The sequence below is a fragment of the Eubalaena glacialis genome, chromosome 19 (assembly GCF_028564815.1).
Source record: "Eubalaena glacialis isolate mEubGla1 chromosome 19, mEubGla1.1.hap2.+ XY, whole genome shotgun sequence".
Lineage (NCBI taxonomy): Eukaryota > Metazoa > Chordata > Mammalia > Artiodactyla > Balaenidae > Eubalaena > Eubalaena glacialis.
Window position 1 is genome coordinate 2,502,476 of NC_083734.1, and position 21,652 is coordinate 2,524,127.

General features: G+C 61.1%; 1 protein-coding gene across 1 annotated transcript; it reads right to left on the bottom strand.

Moving 5' to 3' along the window:
• Positions 1 to 101: 101 nt before the first annotated feature.
• Positions 102 to 21,408, bottom strand: GRAP (GRB2 related adaptor protein). Its single transcript, XM_061175401.1, has 5 exons — positions 21,251 to 21,408; positions 14,919 to 15,016; positions 10,651 to 10,773; positions 3,265 to 3,433; positions 102 to 1,263 (listed from the first exon to the last, which is right to left on the bottom strand). The coding sequence occupies exons 1-5, from the start codon at positions 21,326 to 21,328 to the stop codon at positions 1,078 to 1,080; spliced, it is 654 nt and encodes a 217-aa protein (XP_061031384.1). The 5' UTR covers positions 21,329 to 21,408; the 3' UTR covers positions 102 to 1,077.
• Positions 21,409 to 21,652: the final 244 nt, after the last annotated feature.

Sequence of the window (21,652 nt, forward strand, 5' to 3'; positions counted from 1 at the left end):
CTCAGGGCTCCAAGGGTCTCAGGCCAGCGCTGGGCAGAGGGAGCCCCTCACCGCCCCCTCCCTTGGCTCCACCCCCATCCCACCTGCTCCCCTCTCCCTGCTCACCGCCCCTCCACCACCGGCCTGGCATTCAAAGCCCTTTCCGAGCCCCCTCAGTCTGCCTGCTCCCCAAGGGCCCCAGGCTGCCCTGCTTAGGACCGCGCTGACGGCACCTTCCCCGTGGACACCCTGCCTTTCCTCAAGCTGGGGCTCCACCGAGGCTGCCCGCCCCGTTCTGGATGCCGCTGGCCCTCAGAGCCCAGCTCTGGCCCCAACTCCCCACCTGGCCTGTAGTCCCCCACGCGTCCCGAGGCCCTGGTCTGGGCAGAACCTGGGCCTGAACAAGTAAAGGCAGGTGCAGCTACGTCTCCCAGGTGGCCACGTCCAGGGCTGGCCCATCAGAGCTCGTCCGTCCCGCGGGGCCAATGGAAGAGCAGCAGCCTCTGTTTCCTTCACCCTTGCCCACCCTCCCTCATGGCCTCCAGCCTCCCCCGAAGTGTCTGTGGTGGGCAGGGGCATTGGATCCCAGGTGGAGCCCAAAGTCTCCGAGTCTGTCCAGCAAGTCCAGGCACAGGTGTGCGGGGCCCTGGCCACCTCCCCAGTAGCCAGCCTTTGGGGCTTTTGGATGGAGGGGAGGGCAGGCCCAGCGGGTGGTCACCCACCCAGCCCGTGGTTCCTTGGCTTGAGCCCCCAGCGGGTGGAACCCAGGAGTCCTCAGCCCTCCCTGGGGGTGGTGCCATTGGTGTTTGGAGTGGGCGGGCCCTGCCGGCCACCCTGTGACATCACACAGCTGATGGCCAATGGGAAGAGGCCGGCGGAGGCCCCGGAGCTCCCCTAGCCCACGGGCCCTGAATGCGGCGGTCTTTCCGGGGCACTGGGCCCGTCCCAGTTGACATGAAGCACAGGAGGCCGGCCGGACAGTCAGGAGGCCCACGTTCCAGTCCAAGGCCCTGGGCTGGGGGTGCCCGTGTCCTCTCTCTGGACCTCAGTGCCCGGTGGATGGCCGGTCCACTGGCTCTGCCCCTGGGCCCACTTGGGTCACAGGTGCACCGGCTGGACGTAGCTCCGCGGGAAGAAGCCGATGCGCCCGCAGAGACGGCCTCGCCACCAGCAGGGGTCAAGGCGCTCCAGGACCTCGATGATGTCACCACGGCGGAAGCTGAGCTGGGAGGGGTCCTGGGCTGAGAAGTCAAACTGGGCCTGGGCAAAGCAGGCCCGGGGCGGCTGCGAGGAGAGGGAGCTGTCAGTGGGGCTCCTCAGGAGCCCCTGCCGGGCTGTCCCCACGGAGGCCCCAAGATAAGCGATTTCCCACAGGTGGAGAGGGGTCTTTCCGGCAGAATTGGGGTTGAACTCAGCTCTGTATCCAGGTCCAGACAATGGCCACCCCACCCGTGGGCCTCCTGCTGCCCGCCCCTGCATGTCTGCAGCACAGACCCTGTGTCTACACAGGGCACAGCCAGTGTCCTGGCGGCCCAGTCGGGACCACAGGGCCAGTGGTCAAGGGACCTGAGTCCTGGGCCTCAGCATGGGACTTTGGTTAGGTCCCTGCCCGCCTCGGGGTCTCTTTCCTGACTCTGCAGCAGCCATGGTAACTTCTGACCCCAGGCCCTAGAACCACAGGAACAGGCCTTATAAACTATAAAGTGACGCGTAGCTACGAGCAGGTCACTGCTGTTGCCCTTGGCCAGGCTTCGAGGGCAAGGATGTCACTTTACACTGCCTACCTCTCTCAGGCCTGGTTCCAGTCTCATCTATGCCCCAGGGTGACCTTGGGTGAGCCCCTGCCCTCTGGGGGACTTGGCTCCCTGCCCACCCACCCCCCTTCGGATGGCAGCTGGACGAGGGCCCCCTGCTGGCACGTGAGCCTGGCGCCATGAGGATCACACCCAGCGCCCCAGCCCTGCCTGCCCACCAGGCTCTCTGCCCCAAGCCTGCGGAATCTTAGCCGGCACGGGCCATAGGATCACGGACAGGCTAATTAGCGGTTCTCTGCCCAGGAAGGAAGAGGGGGCGTGGGTCCCAGGGGACTGAGCCAGCTCTGGAGTCGCCCTGCAGGGCCGGTGACCCCAGGGCCAGGCCAGAGCGAGGCGGTGGGTGTTGGGGAGCCCTCCGGCGGCCCCCAGCTCCATCCTGGCCCCCTCACACTTTCCAAGGGCAGAGCTGGCCCAGGCAGCGAAGGGAGGGGATGGAGGTCTGAGAGGCAGGCCCAGCGGGGACTGGGGCGAAGAGTCCCTGAGACTGAGCTCAGAGCCGGCCCGGCCCCCAGGGGCAGGCCGAGTGCGCTGATGGGACGGAGGGTGCGTGGCAGGGGCAGGGGCTCCTCCTGAGACACTGTTTACCCCCCGACATATCAAACCCCAGGGTTCACCCTACTGGACCGAGAGGAAACTGAGGCCCAGGTGAGGGATGAACTGGCCCTAAGGCCACACACGGCGAGGCGGCGGAGTCTAGGAACGGGCAGGACTGCAGCCGCAGCCCGGCAGCCCCTCCCCAGGCCCTGGCCACGGCCGTGCTCCCCGTCCTCTGCAGAGCTCAAGTTCACTGGGCTGTCCAGGGTCCCGACCTCCAGCCCCAGGCCTTGCTGACACCCCCTCCCAAGGAAAACAGCACGTCGGGGCCAATAAGCCCACTGGCTGGTGTCGTCATCCTAATGAGAGTGAGAGCTGGTCCCCAGGGCCCCTGGACGAAAGAGCTGGCTGGCAAATCGCTGTTATTGTGAGGACCAGGGGCGGCCGGACCCCGCTCCACCCGGCCAGGACCTTGCCCACGAGCGCTCAAGCTGCCCCGCGCCCCGTCCCTGGCCGACTCCTGCGGAGCAGATGCCCGCGCGGACCCCACCCGGCAGGTGGCCTCGGGTAGTCACATCATTCCCTGAGCCTCAGTGTCCTACCTGTACGGTGGGGACCAGGAGGCTCCCAGGAGGCTCAGCCGGTGTCAGTACCTTCACTCATTCAACAAACAACCACTGAGCACCTGCTGGGCGCCCGCACTGCTCCTGGCTGAGAACAGGCAGGCTCAGTTTGCCCAGGGAGTTTCCACCTGCTCTTTCCCTTCCTTCCCCGCCTCCCCTTTCCCAGCCCTGCTTGTCTCCCTGCAATGCCCAGGACAGAATTTTAGAAGCGGGGCTGGACCCACCTCCTGCCACTTAGGAAGCGGGGGTCGGGCCTCTGCAGAGAGGCCCCCTCGCCCGCCCGCCCCACTCACCCACCCGCCCCACTCACCCACCTTGGCCAGGGGCTCCTCGTCCCGCAGGAAGACCTGCCGCTTCTTGGCGATGGTGCTGGTCCGGTAGAAGGCGACCAGCTCATTCAGAGAGTTGAACTTCTCCTCCCACAGGTAGTACTTCCCCGAGGCCTCACGCAGCACCTTGAAATGCTGCACCTGGTCCCCATAGCTAGGGGGGAGGACACAGACCACCTCAGAGGGGCCCACGGCGGCTGGGCCCTCCCCCCATCCCTGCCCCCCGGAACCAGGCCTTTTTCTCTGCAGGTGAGGCTTGGAGTCAGGAGAGGAGGTGGGGAGGGGGTCCCAGGCCCCATTGACCAGCTCCGTGAAAGACGCGGTGAGTCCCCACCTGGCAGTGGAGTGTGGAGTAAAGGATGTGGGCCTTGGACCAGGCCACTTTCTTGCTGTGTGACCTTAAGCAAATCACTTAACTTCTCTGAACCTCCATTTCCTCATAATACCTCCCTTCTGGGGAAGTGCTCGTGTACTGGCAGCATTAAATTGTTCCTCTGAGAGAGGTGGTCAGACAGCATCTCTTCTCTCCAATGTCCCCCAGCCTCAACACTCCTCTCCCTCCCCCACCTCGTCCCCTCCCAGCCCTTACAGTCCCTTGAGGGGTGAGTCCTAAGACCATCCTGCCGGTGTGAGAGGAGCTCAGGCCTGTGGGATGCTTCCTGTCCTTCCCTGCTCCACATCCACTCCCACCTCAAGAACCTTCTATGGCTCCCCATTGCCCTCAGGGCAAAATCTTAACACCTCAGTCTCTAGTTCTGGCTCTGATGACACATCCAACCTCATTTCCTTCAAATACTCTCTGATGCCTCCTCTCCCAGCCTTTGCCCAGCCTTGCAACCCACCACCACCAAGTGCCTTCCAGCCCAGTGGAGGGGATAGCCTGCGTCTCCCAGACTGGCCAGCAGGGCAGAGGGACCTGCGTGGAACACGCGGCACGTTCCAGGCCAGGACAGGCTGTGCAGGCTTGGGGCAGCCTGAGTTCCTGCAGGCCCACAGTCGAAGTGTTTCTAGGGCGTGGACAGGAGTATGGTGTCCATCCCCCCAGTTGCCCATCCCTGCCTGTGGCTCACTTCCTCCACCTATCAGCCCTGGGGCTGGTGTGCTGCCTTGTTAAAGGTTAAGATGCAAGATTTAAGATAGAGAGAGATTTGTTCCAGGTAAATACCTTCTGTTCTGTGTGTGTGTCTGGGATGGGAGGAGGGGGGAATCCTCCCACCCTGCCCAAGTCAAGGATCCAAACCACACAGAACCTCTCTCTCCACTTTCAAGCATGCCTCCAGGCTTCTGCATACACTATTTCTTCCAAATTCTTCTTGAATCAAACTCCTACTCATGCTTCAAGGCCCGCATAAAATGGCCCAACCTCTGCGAGCTGCCTCAGATGCCCTCAGTCAGAGTCCGGGGACTCCTTGGGTTCCTTGGCCCCTTGTACAGCCTGCCTGTAACCCGCTGCTCACAGACACCCAAAGGCAGGGAGGCGGCCCAGCTCTAGCCCAGTCGGGAGAGGCTGGGCTCAGGGGCGAAGCAGCATGGCCCGAAGGATCAGTGCTCACGGGCTGCACTGTTCCTGGACCCTCCCCTCCCGGGAGGTCTCAGCCCCTCTAACACGCGTCCACTCTCAGGGCAGCAAGCTCCCTCCACAGAACTGAGGCCAGAGAAGGCCTGAGACTCTGTGACCAGACACAGCCATCATCCCCGGCCCGAGACAAAGCCGCTCGTGTGCCGTCAGCAGGCATCGTTCCCAGGTGACTAGGCCGCCACGCTGTCGGCTGTGGGATGTGCGTGTCCGTGTCCCGGGATGGGAGGAGGATGGGCAGGCAGGCAGGTGCCTCCCGCCCCGTCTGGCCTGCTGCAGCCTCGGCCCTTGAGGCCGCCCCCGAGCCTGGGACTCCCTCGTGCCCTGTTCCGGCAGGCTTAGGGTTTTTCCGGTCCCTGGACCGTATTCTGGGAGGCAGAAGGCCCTGACTCCGTGCCGGCCCCGAGAAGGAGCCCAGGGTGCAGCGGCCCCCGTCCTCTGGGTAAGAGGCGGACGGGAGTGTGGGAGGCTTGAAAAGATCTCAGCCCCAAATGAGCACAACCCTGAACACTTCGGTGTTTGAAGTTTATCTTCAAAAGCTTATCTTACCCAGAGGGTCACCCGGAACGGAGCATTCCTTGACCACACCCAGGTCAGGGGGCGAGACCTGGGAAGGGGGCAAGGGACCCAGGAGGTCTAGAACCTTGCAACCTGACAATCGGCAGATTCTCAAACCTGGAACGCTCTCGCGGTCCAGCCCCCCAGCCTGGGCGCGGCTCGTGGTGGGAGAGCGGGGCCCAGCTGGGCTGCTGCATCTGTGAGCGGGTGTGGCCGTCCTGCTGCGCCAGCCCCTGGCCTGACCAGTGACCCACCTCCACGTGACAGGCCCGAGGACCCAGCACTTGGGCAGTCTCTCCCTCTCCCAGCCAGCCTGTCTCCCGCCTCCCCAGGCCCGAGTCTGAGTCCAGATGGCCCCTGAGTGAGGAGGGACGGCCCTGTGGGGTGAACCCTCCTGAGCTGGAGGGGAGGGCAGACCCGGGCACGGGGCGGTGGGCTGGCCCGGGCGCGGCCAGAAGAGGGGGCACCTGGAGCTGGTGCACCACAGTGGGCAGAGCCTGGGGTGTGTGCGTGTGTCCCTCCCTGCTCTGTGGGAGGGACCGGACGTGTACATCCCTCTCTGAGCCGCCATGGGTGTGTTTGTCTCTATGTGTGACCCCCATGCCCACCTACCCAGGGGGATGAGGGCTGGGCCTGGCCCCTAGGCTGTCAGAAGACCCCCAAGGATGAAAGGCCTGATGCTAGCAGCCACCGGTCCTGCCCAGCAGGTTTTTCTGGCTTGGTGGCAGCAGCAGCAGAGGTGACAGTGGCAGCCCAGGGAGGATAAACAAGGCTGGGGTAAGGTCAGGAGCCCCAGCACCCCACCCCCCACTCCCAATCAGGGCCTCTGGACCCCCCGGGTGGAGGCCAGGGTGCTAACTGCCCTCTGGATGATCTCCGTTAGGCATGGCCCTTCTCTAGACTCAGTTTTCCCGTCTGTGAAAAGGGAGGGGGTGGATTCCCCGTCCAGCAGCCGACGTGAGATAGATTCCAACTGACCTTGGGACTGCCTGTGGAGACAGACTACCCCTGGGTCTTTAGGCCTCAGGGAAGAAGAGTGGAAGGGTAGACCTGGTCTTTCAGGTCACAGAGGGTCAGTGGGCTCTAGCGCCACTGTTTCTGGCTGTGTGACCTTGGGCAAGTTACTGCACGTCTCTGAGCTTTTGTTTCCTTACCTGCACACTGGGCTTCCAGGGTCACTTCCTCCCTGTCTTTGAGGGCATAAAATTGTGCCCCCCCCATTCTTTCCTGCTTCATTTTCCCAAGAGCCTTTATCATCTTCAAAGATTTTATATATTTTACTAATCATTTAGAAAATTATATATATACACATACATACATACATACATACATGTATAAAATTGTCAGTCACCCCAGTAGAACGTGAATGCCTAAAGGACAGGGAGCTTCGTCCGATTTGTTGGTGGTTGAATCCCCAGCACCAGGCACAGGGCCTGGCGCACAGTAGGGGCTCAGCGACCAGGGCAGCAGAGCAAACCCGTCATTGACTCCAGGGCAGCCCTGGCCTGAAAAGAAGTAAAACATCTCACTTGGGAGCAAACCATCATTTCTGACAAAGAAGCCCACAGCAGCCTGGAGCAGAGTGTGGGGCAAAAGTAACACAGCCCAGGCAGTGCGCCCCTGCCCCGGCCCACTGGCCACCAGCTCAGACATGCTCCCAGAGGTGGAGGGGGACAGCCCCCTGTAAACTCGTAAAGGGCAGCCAGCCGTGGCCACCATCACTCCGTGAGGCAGAACAAGGCCCGTAAACCCCACCTCTGACGGCTTTATGAGGCTTGGCGTGAGCGTGCAGGAGATGCCACGCATATGGGGTCAGAGTCCCCAGGAGCGCAGCCAGCGAGGGCGGAAATGCTCTCACACACGGATCTGCGTGACCGTCACCCAGAAGGGTGGCCATCGGGTCACTGGACTTCATGATCTCCAGGGCTACTATCTCCACGTTGCAGATGAGGATGTGACAGCCGAGGGGGATGGAATCTGCTGAGGTTACGCAGCAGGTCCAGGGCAAGGCCAGGACGAGAACTGGGCTCCCCGCCCCCGTGTGGCCACTGGCCCTTCTCTAAGAGCCCGGGACCCTGGGGCGTGGGCCAGGAGGCATGGTGTGGCCCTGGGAGGGTCAACGTGATGATGATTACGTAGCTGGCATTTGGGGAGGACTCACAGTGTGCCAGCATCACACTAAGCACCTTACATAGAGGTTCATTTTACAGACGAGGAAACAGGCTGGGGTACCTTGCCCAGGGTTATACAGGAGAAGTACCAGAGCTGAGATTCTTGCTCAAAAGCCCCCCTCCTAGCTGCCCTGAGTCTGTTTCCTGCTCTGATCCCTGCCCAGTGGTCCTCCAAGGGCCCTGAAAGGCCCCCCTAAGAGACGATGGACCAGAGTTGGGGGCAGGACCCGGTCCCGGCCCTGGGGGACGAAACCGAGGCTGGAGGGCGCCACCTGGTGGTCCTGTGTGCACACCACAGCCCCGGGGCCCAAGGTTCGGGTTCTGAGCTGGGGGAGGGGGCTTGGCCAGGATGCCTGGGGTGTGGGGGGGAGGGGGCATGTGCTGGGATTTCTCAGAGGGCCACTCCCAGACCCCTTCCCAAGGTAGCATTGGTGCTGGCTTCCCAGAACTGCCTGTCTCCCCTCCTGGTCAGACAAATGCCTTGCTGTCCAAGCCCACCTCTCTCTGCCCCACCTCTGGGTCTTTGCACATGCTGTTCCCTGAGCCTGGCATCCCCTCTCCCCTCTTTGTGCACCAAACTCCTACTCATGCTTCAGGACCCAGCTCAGATGTCACTTCCTCCACCCTGTGGAGTGTCTGCTGCCACTGAACTTCCCTCAGTCAGGCATCGTGGAGACCCCTGGCCCCCACTCCCTCGGGGACTCCTCCCCTGTCCAGCAAACACACACACACACACACACACACACACACACACACACAGACACCCCCAAGGGTTGAGCTCGCTGGACTGACCCTGTGTGGGGCGCGGCGGGGCTGCACACTCAGGGAGACGCCAGGAGAGGGCAGGGCGCCAGGGCACCCACGGCGGACGGACGTTCAGGCCGTGGGATCGGCTCGCTGGCCGTGCTGGGTGACCTTGGGCTTTGGAGCTGATTCCAGGAGCCACTAGAGGCCAAACCAGCCCGCCCGGCTGGCACCATTCCCAGGAGATGCCAGGCCCTGGGAGCCGGCACAGGGAAAACCGCCACTTCCTGCTTCTGTGGGCGACCCGCTGGGCTGTGGAGGGAGGGGTGAGCTAGGGGCTCCAGACACCCACGACCATCAACCATCGGGGTGGGAGGTCAGGGCCATGAACTGGTGTCTCCCACCGCCCCCACTAGCAGCGCCCCCATTTTTAAGATGGAGAAAGAGGGGCTCAAAGAGGAGCAGAGCCATTGCCGTCGGTCGGGATGGCAGCCTGTTCCCAGGGGAAACGGAAGTGAGAAAAGCCATGGCTGATGACAAAGCTTGGAGAGGAGCGGGTGAGGGCTGTGACCCCCGGGATGTGGGATCACCCACCCCCAGCAGCCCTCCTGACCTTGGTGGTCCCCCCAACGAGGTGCCTCCAGGCCCAGAAGGGGAGACGCCCACCTCTCAGGGCTCCGGTGTGCTGACCACACACCACGAGCTCTTTACAGAAAGGACGGGCAAGGCCTCCCCTGGGATACGTTTCTGCAGCCAGGAGCCTCCAGGCCCAGCCTGGTTGGAGCCAGGAGCCCTCCCCCTCTCCCCCCCCACCCCCCAGTCCGTGGCTGCCTTGTGGGGATCCCCCTGAGCCCGGCTCTGGACTTCCCCCACCTTACCCATCAAAGCCACCCCGTGTTCATTTATCCTTTAGAAAATCAGCCAGCCACTGGCTGTGAAGCATTCCAATTCTAGGAAAGGGGACACCCGAGCGGGGCCACACAGCACCCTGAGCAGCCACCGCTTCCCAGAGGCCACACTGCCCCGAGTGCACCCCGCCCCTTCCGTCGGGCCGGCAGCTTCGCCGCGCCAGTGCCCACAGCAACCCGACGGTGGTGCTGCCGGTGGTCCCGCTTCACAGACCCGCGCCGCCTCCCCGCCCCAGTCCCAGCGCCATCGGCTCCGCCCGGCTCCTCCCAGGGCCTCCCCCCGCCCCGCAGCCAGAGGGGTCAAACCCATCTCCCCTGCTCGGGACCCTCTGCAGGGCCCTGTTGCCCTGGGGTTTCCCATCGGGACCTGTCAGGCCCATCTCTCTGGCTGTGACCCCCCGTTGCTGGCTCTGCCCCACTCACCCCAGGCACATTCCCACCCCAGGGCCTTTGCAATTTCTGTTCCCTCTGCCTGGAAGCCTCTCCTCCCGGATCCTCACTCCCCGGCCCCAGGCGGCCTCCACCACCAGGTTCAGATCCCTGCCCACTGGCTCCTGCTATATTCATTTGTCTCCTTTTTTCATTTGTTCAGTCTGTCTCCCCCACTAAGACATAAACCCCAAAGGGCAGCAACTTAGTTTTTTTTTCACTGTCATTTCCCAAGTCCCTAGAACAGCCTGGCACGTGGCATGTAGCTCAGTGACAATTCCTTGAATTGCTGCACCTAGATCCTACTGTTCCAGGTGCTGGGAGTAGGAAGGACAGAGACCAGCTGGGGCCCTGACCCCTTCACCCCCAACCCCGGTTCCTGCCCCTTCCTTCCAGCCTGGATTCCTCCATTGCCCGATTGTGACCTTTGGGATTGGGTTCTGAGCTGCCCAGAGGCTGCCACCCTGCTTCCGTGCCAGCCACTACTCTAATGGCTCTAAATAGAATGACTCATATATTCTTTGCAATAACCCATTTTACATGTGAGGAAACAGGCACAGAGAGGTTAAGGGACTTGCCCAAAGTCACACAGTCAGGAAATGGCAGAGCCAGAATCTGAACCCAAGCAACCTGGCCCCAGGGTTCATCCTGTCAACTATGTAGCACACAGGGGAACCCTGTCCGGAGCACATCCTGGACACCTGCCCTGGGTGCCCTGCTGCTCTCCCACCCCCCAGTCCCACCACATCAACCTCCCCTGGTGACTTGCTGCTCGTAGAACAATGGCCGACCCTTCAGCCCGGCGCTCGAGGCCTCGCAGCCAGCCCTAGCTGCGCGGAATCCTCCTGCTCTGGGCCACACCCTGGGGTCTGCATCATCCCCGACCCCCAGAGGGTCGCCTGCTTCCAGGCATCTGTCGTTCCCTCCACACCCTGCAGGCCTGTCCCTGGCCACCCTCCTCCACACACCCCGGGTCAGAACTCACTTCACAGAGACAGAGAACTCCCCTGGGGAGCTCTCGCTCTCCCGGATCAGGAAGGCTCCCGGGTGGTTCCGCTTCATCAGAATTTCTTCTGCCAGCTGACGAGAAATCCTGCCCGAGTACCACCTGCAGAGAGGGGGCAGGTGAGGGCGGGGGAGGCCAGGCTACCCTGCCCCTATGCCAGGCACCCAACACTGCCAGGTCCTCACCGCAGTCCCGAGACACAGGAAATACGACGGCACCCACTTTACCCAGAGAGGCCAAGGTCATGCGCCCAAGGTCACGCACCCAAGGTCATGCGCTGTGAAAGGCAGGAGTTGGGCCCAGTCCCAGCATTCTGGCTCCTGAGCCCAAGCATTTCCCACCACACCAGGCAAACACACACCTCGGTGAACCCCAACCCAGCCAACCCCGCCAACCCCAGCTGGGCTTTTCCATTTCAGATTCTTAAAAGTAAAAAAATATTTTAAAAGATGACCCACCCCCCCAAAAAAAATAGCAGCTTTGATCTGGTGAGGAAGGGTCTCTCCCTGTACCCGTTTCACAGATGCACAAACTGAGGCCACCTGGACTTTTTCTCACAGGTTCAAGTCCCTTTTCTTTCTGACCAAACAGAACTGGGTATACAGAAGGTGCCTTGTAAATGCTGAGAGTCTGGCAAGGCCTAGGGGTGAGAGGCTGGGATCCAGCTTCTCTTCCAGCCCTGCCCACTGTGCTCTTTGGGGCTCGCCCACCCTCGGAGGGTCCAGGTGGTCTCTGGCTGGCTTCTCGGTCCCCGGACTTGAGCCCAGTCCCTTAATGGTTCGGGTGGGGGAACTGAGGCCCAGAGCAGGTGGAGTCTCACGGTGGGACCTCGGTGCTGAGGGCCGCCGCAGCCTCCCTTCCCTGTACAATCTCCCTTCCCTCCTTCAACCGAGCTTCCTGAGTCTGAGCGTGGCCCCGGGCGGATGTGAGGCAGAACTTTTCCTGTTGTATCAGGATGTTGACAGCGAGCCCTCCAGGCCCAACACAGAGGCTCAGGTGCACACAGACCGGGTCCTGCCGGTAACCCCACCCGCCAGCCACGTGTGAGCCCTTGCAGTTCCTCCGAGGGCTTTTTACTAACGTGCTTGGCCTGTGTGCGGGGCAGGTTGGGCCCCTGGATGTTCTCAAGTGATGACTGAGGGGAGGAGGACAAACACGCAGCTCAGCTCGGGTGCCGGCTCCCGGGTTCTGGCCACAGGGAGAGCCCGTCGCCCGGGGCCGCCAGTAGTGGCAGTGCCACCGGCTCCCTCTCTGCCCGCTTTCCAGTCCGAAATAAAGTCCTGGTCCTGACATGGTGTCTCAGAGCCCCCCACCCCCACCCAGAAGTGAGGTTCTAGCCCATCGCTGCCCCCCAAAATGGGGGGGACCCTGGGCCCATCTCTGGGCGGGTGGAGGGGAGACAGTGGAGGTGGGGGCCGAAGGCGGGGCTCCAGGGAACCTCCGAGAGCTCGGCCTGGGTCTCTTTAGTCTGGAAGTCCCGGATGAGGCCTCCAAGCCGGAGGCTGAGCTCAGGGGGCCCCGGAAGGGCGCTCCTCCGGGGAGCCCCCAGCAGGACCCAGGTGCAGTGCTGCCGCAGGAGCAGGGGTCCAACAGGGCCCTGCGTGGGAGTTTCCAAAGAACCCACAAAACTCCACAGGAGGCATCAGCATGTGGGCGGATGTCACCCTCAAAGGATTTTGCAACAGCAGCCTCGAGGAGGCCCGCCCTGCCCCCACCAGGTCCTCGGTGGCTCGGGGACAGGGTGCCGGAGAACAGCATTCCCGATGCCCCAGAGCACAGCTCGCTCCACGCGTGGACGCCTCACTTAGTCCCCATTTTAATGATGTGGAAATTGAGGCCCAGGGAAGGGCAGGGATCCCCAAAAGTTGCTCCGCAAGTCTCTGGCCTCCGACTCTCCCCCAGCCCACCCCCCTCCCCCAGCTGCTCTTACGGTTCCCCCATCCCCTCCCAGTGAACACAGCCGGGGCCCACAGCACTGGCGGCAAATCTCACTCTGCCTCTTGCCAGCTGCGTGACCCCGGACAAGCCACTCAACCTCTCTGTGCCGCCACCTCCTCGCCCACAAGACCGTGACGAGAACACCCAGCTCACAGGGCCCTTGGGAGGAGGAGGGCACTGCCGCCTGCAGGTGTGAACTCCTCCCACGTGTCACCCATTAGCCTGTCTGCGGCCCTCCCAGCAAACTTCTACTCTACCTTCCAGGCCCAGCAGACCGCGCCCTCCTCCAGGAAGCCCTTCTCAATGCCCACCGGCCACGCGGCTGCGTCAGGTGCCTCAGTGACCCCTGCCCGTGAGGCCCAGAGGCTCTGGGAGCAGCTGGTCTGCATCACGCGCCCCCCCCGTGGGCTCCCTGGGCAGGCGGAGGTGACGGTGGAGCTCAGGGAAGGAGTGGCCTGGTGTAGACACGAGGCCCCCTGGGACCCCTGCCCTGCCCCCGCCCCACACCCTGGAGCCCAATGGGCTGAGTCAGGCACAGAGCTGGACTTCCCCACTGCTATTTCGGGGCCAGGGCAGGGGCTGAGGTTAGCCAAGGATGCATCTGGGCACGGCCTCAGGCAGGTGGGCATGGGGCCTGACCCCCATCCCTACTCTGTCCCAGACACAAGTGGCCAGAGCCAGCCCCAGGGAGCCCAGGGCCATCGGACACTGGAACCCTCCATGGCTCCCAGCTGCCCTGGTGGAGGCTTGCCTGAACCACCAGCATTGCCCCGACAGGCGTGGCCCCAAAATCTATCAGCTTTTCTTTCCTCCTGAGCGAACAGAAGCTTCTGCTTAGGCTTCTCAGCGGCCTCCCACCTCCCAACCTCCTGGCCTTCACCGGCTCACAGCCTCCACCTGGAGGCTCCCGCTCCCCCCGTGTCCTCCGCTGGCCTGGCCCTGGCCAGGTTCTCGCTGTCTCTCTCCCTTTATGACAGAAAGTCTTTAAGGCCGGAGGACAGGCCCCTGCCCAAGGTCACACAGCCCAGAGGGACCCTGCGGGCCTGGAGACCAGGCAGGGGACCTGGGTGGGTCGGGCCCTTGCCCAACACAGGAAGTCCGAGGTGGTGGCAGCTTTGGAAATAACTTGAAGACAGATAAAAAGGAAATGACCTCCAGGCCCCATTCTGGCCCTGCACCTCCCTCCCCTCCACCCCACAGCCACACAGGGGCCCTGACCTGCCTTCACCTCTGCAGGAGTACCACTCCCCACCCGGCTCAAATGCCTCCATGGCTCCCACCACCCTCCACCGGGCATTTGAGGCCCTCCTGCTGGTCCCACTGCCAGGAGTTCTCGTTGTTCCCGCTCCCAGGAATGCCCTTCTCTTTTTCTCCTTAGCTAACTCCTACACACATGCTTCAAAACCTCACTTGTTGCCACCTCTTCTGAGAAGCCCTCCCTGGTTAATTATCTTGATGCTGACTGCCTTCCCATGTTTCTTTATGTCCTGTCTCTCCCACAGGACACGACTGCTCTGACCCCAGCATCTCATCACGTGTCCCCAGCATCACCCAGGTGGGTCCCCTCAGGCAGTGGCCAGTGTTTGGCGAATGACCGAGTGAGCAACTGTGACTTGGGGCTACTTCAGCCACCACTCCATGAATATACAGTTGGTTTTTCCCAGATTCTTGGCCACTTAGGCCTGTTCCGGGGCTGAGAACAGGGCTTTCAGCGTTGGAAGCCTGATGGGGGGCTTCCCTGGGCCAGCTGGTCCCAAGCCCGAGGACACCTGGGCTCCTCGTGACTCCCGCTCTGCCCTGTCCCAGACTCTGCTCGGCCCGTATCCAGCTCCCCTGCCCACAGGTCTGCCTCCTTCCCGCCCCTCCATGGCCCCTCACTCCCCACCCCGGCACAGGGCTGAGTCGGCCTCTTAGAGGAGCCTTGGCCCTCCTTGTGTTGCAGGTAGGGAAACTGAGGAACAGAGAGAGCAGGGGTCTGCCTGAGGCCACACAGCAGCCAGGGGCCCCGCCGGCTGAGCGCCCAGGGCCCTGTCCTATCCAGGGCCCCTACTGGCATGCTCTCCGGTGTCCCAGGTCCTCAGTGTCGTGGCCTGGGCTGGCCCCGACTGCCACCACTTGGGACAAGTCCCCACATGTCTGTCCCCCACCTCTGCTTGGGGAAGAGACGGGGGTCCCCAGACAGATGGCGGGAGGCGGGGCTGAGGACTTGCAGGCAGCTCAGCTCAGCCTGGGCCAGGCTGGGTGTGGACGTTTGGCTTCAGGGCCGGGGGGGACCCTGCGGACATGCGGGGGTGGGGCCGGCCACTCACGGGTGGGGCTTGACGCGGATGTAGTTCTTGGGGACGAACCCCTCTGCACCCCGGAGCTCGGCCTTGTACCAGTTCTGGTCGTCTTCCATGTTCAGAATCTGCGGGCGGGAGAGACACGGTCACCTGGTCACCTAGGAGGGACGGCTGTCCCCTGCTGAAGGCCCACACCAGCCCTGGGGCCCACTTCCCAGAGGAGAGCGAGGTCGCAGGGTGATTCCATGGTCCGGGGGTCACAGAGGAGAATTTGGTTGGTGGGTTGAGCTTTGGGCGGGGAGCTGGGGCGGGACTCTCAGGTCGTGCCACCCAGACCCCCGGGTGCTGGGGGACAGATCCGGGGCCCCTCAGTCCCTGAGCTGTGGCCCTGAGCATGGGGGGCCCACAGCATTTGATACGAGGCACGGAGCCAGGGGTCGGGGGTAGGTTTGCGGAGGCCCCACCAAGCGGTGGTCACGGGGGTCACTCGCATTTACAAGCTTCACGTCTGAGCTCAGGGGTGATGATCAGGCGGGGGCTTCAGACACCGGGGAGCAAACGAGAGGCCTCTGGGCTGCGCGAGGCCGAGGCCTGGCTGCTCGGGTCGCAGACTCCCCGTCGCCTTGCAGGTGGGCCGAGGGGAACCGAAACCTGAGCGGGGCGGGGGGCCTCTATGGGCGGGCGGGTGGCGGAGGCCGCGGGGAGGGCGGCCAGCAGGACGCTTGGGCTCCCTCCCCACTCTCTGGGCAGGCTCGCCATGTGTCACCCCTTCTCACACCGGCCCCCGAGGCCACCTTCACCAAAGGCTACTTCACAGAGGAGGACACAGACCCAGAGAGGGGAGGGGAGCAGGGCCACAAGGCAGGGGTCTTAGGACCGGGGCCCCCCAATCCCAGTCTTCACCCCATGCCTCCTCCCACATTGTCTCTGGACCCCAACCCGGGGGCCATCTCTCCTCTAAGTCCCAGAACAGGTCCCCACGTCAGGTCAACCCCTGTGGGGATATTGGTTGCGACAAAAAATCAGACACAGATCAGCAGCCCAAGCAGGGAGCACCATGGGAACAAAGGCTGGGACAGCAACTCATATGGTTTGATTTTACCAAGAGGAGCTGAGATTTGCCCCCTGGGCCCAGGCCTGGCCCCTCCCTCGTCTGCCTGCCAGGTCCCTTGAGCCCCTCCTTCCTGCCCCTGCAGTCTGGGCCAGACCAGCGTCCCCAGGGACAGCCGGAAGCAGGTGGCTGACTCAGGATAACTTTTACTGAAAACTAAACAAAACAAAAAACTCCCCCAACTTAATGAGAAAATTAGGGCCTGCGGGTCACAGACTCAGTGAAGATTCTTGGGAGCCTCGGGCTCTAGACCACTCTGCCTGCCTCTGACTCTCTCCACAGCCCTGGCCTCAGTTTCCACATCTGTAAAATGGGCACATCTACGGCCTACACGGCACATGGCAGTGTTTTGTGACCTGCAAAATCCTGTGTGGACATGTGGATGTGACGTATCTAATCTATCCCAGTTTTGTTTTGGTTTTGTTTTCCTGTCACCTCCACTCCAAGGAAAGACCCAGAAATGTTCTGATTGGTTGTATTAGCTGAATTCTTGCTGTTAACATTGTTCAAAGCCCCCAGACTCTCTGAGACATGGGAATTCCCGACCCTCCCTGGTGAAGCTCACACCTTGGCCTGCCCCTGCTTTGCCCCTGCAGTGCCCTTCTCCTGGGTGCTGTCTTGTGCCACCGTCCCCTGGCCAGTGTGGCCACGGAGCACCTCCTGCGTGCCAGGCGCTGTGCCCAGCCCAGTGATATAGCAGGAAGCAGGAGGTCACATTTTAGTGGGCAGAGGCAGACAAGAAACAGGAAGGACACAAGTAAACAAGGTAATTTAATGTTCTGCTATGTGGTCTGAAAATATACTTCAGGATGACATAGATGGAAGGTGCCTGGTTGGGGGCAGGGGGATTGTCAACAGGGGACAGGTGGGGGTGGGCAAGAAAGGCCTCTCTGAGGAGGTGGCACATGAGCTGAGACCCGAATTACAGGAAGGAATGAGACATGAGAAGATGTGGGGAACAGTGTCCAAGGCAGAGGGAACAGCCAGTGCAAAGGCCCTAAGGTGGGAGCAAGCTCTGTCCCTGGAACAGAAAGGAGGCCCCTGTGTCTGCGATTGAGCGGGGGGCGGTGCTGTGAGTTGAATGGGGAGGGTGAGAGCTTGAAGGTCTTGTACTCCGGGATTGGGGGGGGTGGACAAGGGGGCCGTGAGGAGCAGGCCCAGGTGAGTGGTGAACGGGGCCCGGATTGGGGCTGCTGAGACGTGGTCAGATCTGGGGTAGGTTTTGGCAGAGCGGCTGACAGGCGGGATACATGAGACGGAGAGGAAGCAGCCGAGACAACCCCAGGCTCTGGGCCTGAGCGCGGGCAGGCGGTCGTGACCGCCAGCTGCTGTGGAACAGCTGCGGGAGGAGGTGGGGAAGCTCAGGGTGGCTGGGTCGGGCCTGAGGTGCACCGGCCATCGCCGTGGAAATGCCAAGAGGCCATGGGCTCCCCGAGTCTGGGTCCTGGGGGCCAGGCTGTGCGTGAGGAGGTGGAGGTGAAGCCACCACCCACATCTTTCCTCCAGTGGGGTGCAGCAGGGTCCTGTGCACCCAGAAACGCCTGCCCGTCGGCGAGGGGGGCTTTGTTCCAGGGAAGTGACATCTGGGGCCCCTTGTCCAGAGTGGGTCCACGTGCCACCGGGCTTTCGTCTAAGAGCAGAGCTCAGACTGGAAGGGCACATCCTTACCGGCTCCCAGAGGCCGGGATCTGCGTGTCCGCCGGTCACTGCTGGGCCGGGACGGGCCTGGCCCACAGCCAGTGCGCAGGAAACATGCTCACGAAGGAACAGGTCGTGGAGCTCAGCCACCAGCCCCACCCGCTGTCCCCGGCCCGGGGGAGGGAGAGGGGACACAGGGCGACATCACAGCCACATTTTCATGGTTACAGAAATCAGACCCTGGGCTAGCGTGAGATGGGTGAGGCACTTTGGGTACAAAATTTAAGGGAGCTCCAAAAAAGTCAGGAATCAAGATAAAGAATATTTTAAAGGAATATGTTAAAAAATCAAAATTAATCAAAATTTCTGAATATGGTCATTAGTTAATAATAATGTATCCATGTTGCTCCATTAATGTAACAAATGTACCAGGTTAATAATATAAAATGTTACCAAGGGTGTGGTGTGAGCGTGTGTGGGCAGGGGGAGGGGGGGCAGGGTGTCAGATTGGAATTCCTCTGTACCATCTTCTCGATTTTTCTGTAAATTTCAAACTGTTCTGAAAAGAGTCTATTTAGGGACTTCCTTGGTGGTGCAGTGGTTAAGAATCCACCTGCCAATTCAGGGGACACGGGTTTGAGCCCTGGTCCGGGAAGATCCCACATGCTGCGGAGCACCTAAGCCCGTGCGCCACAACCACTGAGCCCGCGAGCCACAACTACTGAAGCCCATGCACCTACAGCCTGTGCTCCGCAACAAGAGAAGCCACCGCCATGAGAAGCCCATGCACTGCAACGAAGAGTAGCCCCCGCTCGCCACAACCAGAGAAAGCCTGCGTGCAGCAACAAAGACCCAACGCAGCCAAAAATAAATAAATAAATTAATTAATTAAAAAAAATAGTCTATTTAAAATTTAATGCAAAAAAATCCATCAAACTCTTAAATCAGGGACTTCCCGGGGGGTCCAGTGGTTAGGACTCCACGCTTCCACTGCAGGGGGCACGGGTTCGATACCTGGTTGGGGAACTAAGATCCTGCATGCCGTGCAGCATGGCCAAAAATTTTTAATATTTTTTTAAATTAAAAGAAAAATCTTAAATCAAGGCAGGCTTTGACCCGGCCCCTGTACAGCTGTGAGAGGAAGGACCCTAACTCCACTTCTGGCCCTGGAAGGATCACTTGCCCATCTCTGTCCTGTGAGGAAAGGCAGAGGTGTGAACAAGAAAGCGTGACTTGCTCACAGCATGCCTCCCAGGATTGACCGCTAGCTCCTCAAGACATTCTTTCTGGTGTTTTTTTCTAGGCACAAATCCAACGCATGAATGTTAGTTTCCCATCCCTAAAACTAATATCTATTGATTATGGGTCAGTTGACTCTCTGTGCATGTTCCTTTGCATTCTGCTTTTTTGCCACTTAACGTTGTTTCACAAGCATTTTTACGTCGTTAAACGCCCCCCTCCCCAAAGAGCATTCTTAGGGGCTGTGTGATATTTTGTGCCACCCCTGGGCAGGTAGGTAGGGTGAGTGCACACTGCAGACCCACCCACGCCCCCCAGCCCCGCCTGCTGCATTTTCTCCATCCACTCCCCTCCCCCGGCTCTTTGCACGGCTGGGTCCTGCTCATCCTTCAGGTCTCAGCTCAGGTGTCATCTCTCTTGAGAGACTGCCCTGGCCACCCCCCCATCTCAAGCTGTCCCCCTGCCCCTCCCTCCCACCCACCCTCTCCATTCCATCTCCCCAGGTGATTTCTTCCACCCATTTGTCACCTCCTGACGGCACTCACCCTCTGGAATGTCCGCTCCGGGAGGGCAGGGCCTGGGCTTTGTCCACTGCTGTGTCCTCAGCACTTAGGACAATGCCTGGTGCTGAGCAGGTGCTCGAGAGCTTGACAAGGGTTTGTTGAATGAAGGAAGGAAAAGGCAGCCCCTCTGGTGGCCTGTCATTCCTTGAAAGGTCCCCTCCTGGGTCTCCACGGACACAAGGAGCAAGTCCCATTGGGGTCTTAGCCGGGGTCTCGGCTAACATTTCAATCCTTCCTTCCTTCCTTCCTTCCTTCCTTCGACACCCCCGTGTCTTGCTGAGGGCCTGCCCTGTGCCAGACACTGTTTTATGTCCCTGCCCTCAGGAGCCTCGGTTAGAAGCAAACACAGCAGGAGTCGGCCAACGCTCTATCAAAGCTTAGTGGGAAACTTGGCCAATCTTGGGTGGGCAGGGGTGAGTGCAGGCATCCAGGAGGGAAGCGGGGATGTCACCGTCTTTACAGCACTTGCCTTGGGGGACCCCACGGATCTACTCCCTCCACCCTGGTTCATCCCTCTGAGCCTCAGGTAGAACCCACCGGTCACCCCATTCCAAGTTCCCCACTGTTCCACTGCCTCTCAAGCCCCAAAGTCTAGAACTAGAGACTCCAAACTGCTCTCGGATTGGCGAACGAGGCCTCTGAAACAGACCTGGATCTCAAGAGTCTCGTGCTAGATGGTGCTGGTGTCAAGCCTGCCGCATCCCCAGCTGGCCACACGTCCACAGGTCCCCCCACCAGCCACTCAGGGTGGCCCAGGGCTGGCATCCCAGCACAGAGAAAGGGGGACACCCTCAAAAAGATGCGGTTCTTCTTGGAACCGTCCACCTCCTGACCTAGCCCAGCTGTTCAGTGTCACGGGGTTCAGAACACAGGTTCCAGAGTCAAAGGACAGGGGTTCACCTCTGACCCCACACCAGGCAAGCTGTGGCGCCTGCCTGTGCCTCATTTAGTCACCTGTGAGATGGGGCCTCAGCAGCTTAAATGGACGTTGATGCGCACCGCTGAGCTCGGACCTGGGGCTCTGTACGGGGTCAGCACACGGGGGCCCTGTCCCTTCCTGGGCCCTGGCTCAGACTGGAAGCCTCATGCCCACTGCGCCGGTGCAGAGACCGAGGCCCAGCGAAGGGCAGGGGCTTCCTGAGAGTGACTTGGTGGCAGCTCCAGCACCCGACTTGCGGCACAGCCCCTCCCAAATCAGGGCCCTGAGCTCTGCTTCCAGATGCAGACTTGTAAGCAGGGACATTTCCCGAGAGACAGAGCCCGGGAGCCCATCTGCCTGGATCGCCCTGGAAGGCGTGTGTTCCTCAAGAGGCCACATAAGGGACCTGAGCGGTGTTGAGGCTTATCTTCCCCTTTCTCGCCTGCAGGGAAGCTCGTCTGGACCCCTAATCATTGTTGTTTTAGCCCCGATAGGTTAGTGTGTGTACTTAATTCCCAAGACCCTCTCTCTGTCTCTCTGCATCCGTCTCTGCCTCTTCCTCTCTCTCTCTTTCCCCAGCTGTCTTTTCAAATTCTTTCCTGGGAAACGGTGTTGAATCAACCCCTGCCAGGCACTATGCTAATGTCTCCTTGAATCCTCACAATGGCCCCCAAAGGAGGGATCACTAACTATCTCCCCATTTCCCAAATGGGGAAACTGAGGCTCAGAGGGTGGAGGTGGATTGTCCAGAGTCACAGACTTAATAACTGGAGAAGCCGGGCCCGTCTTCCTCCCGAGACTGGACTCTGTTTGGGGGGCTGTCCGGGCCCTGGTTTTAAGCACCCCCCATCCCATGCGAGGCCAGCTGAGCCGGCTCTGGCCACCCTACCTTGAGTGTGTCCCCCTTGTTGAAGGCCAGCTCGTCGCTCTCTGTGGCCTGGAAGCTGTACAGGGCCACGGACTCCATGCCGCTGTCCCCGAGCCCCGGCAGCTGGGCTCTGAGCAGGGCCAGCAGCTTCCTGCTTCCTCTGCAGTCGAGGACCGTCTTCCTTTGTTTTGAGAGCGTGTTTGTGCTTTTGAAGCTGAGACCGAGACTTCCCCTGACAGGAGAAACAGGAAGCAGAGATGTCCCAGAACAGGGGGTGTGAGCCGCAGCCCCACCTCAGACCCCAGGGAGTCCCCGGGCAGCCCTGGGAGTGGGTCCTCCTCCTGCATCCACATTACAGATGATAAAACTGAGGATCCAGAGCAGAAACGCTGCAAAGCCATCCCCAGCTCAGACACTGTGTCT

Excerpts from the sequence above, each read along its gene's own strand:
- GRAP (XM_061175401.1), bottom strand. The coding sequence starts at position 21,328 with ATGGAGTCCGTGGCCCTGTACAGCTTCCAGGCCACAGAGAGCGACGAG. Across the intron at positions 10,774-14,918 it reads ATCCGCGTCAAGCCCCACCC|GTGGTACTCGGGCAGGATTT; the intron begins GTGAGTGGCCGG and ends CCCTCTCTGCAG. Across the intron at positions 1,264-3,264 it reads ACGAGGAGCCCCTGGCCAAG|CCGCCCCGGGCCTGCTTTGC; the intron begins GTGGGTGAGTGG and ends CTCTCCTCGCAG.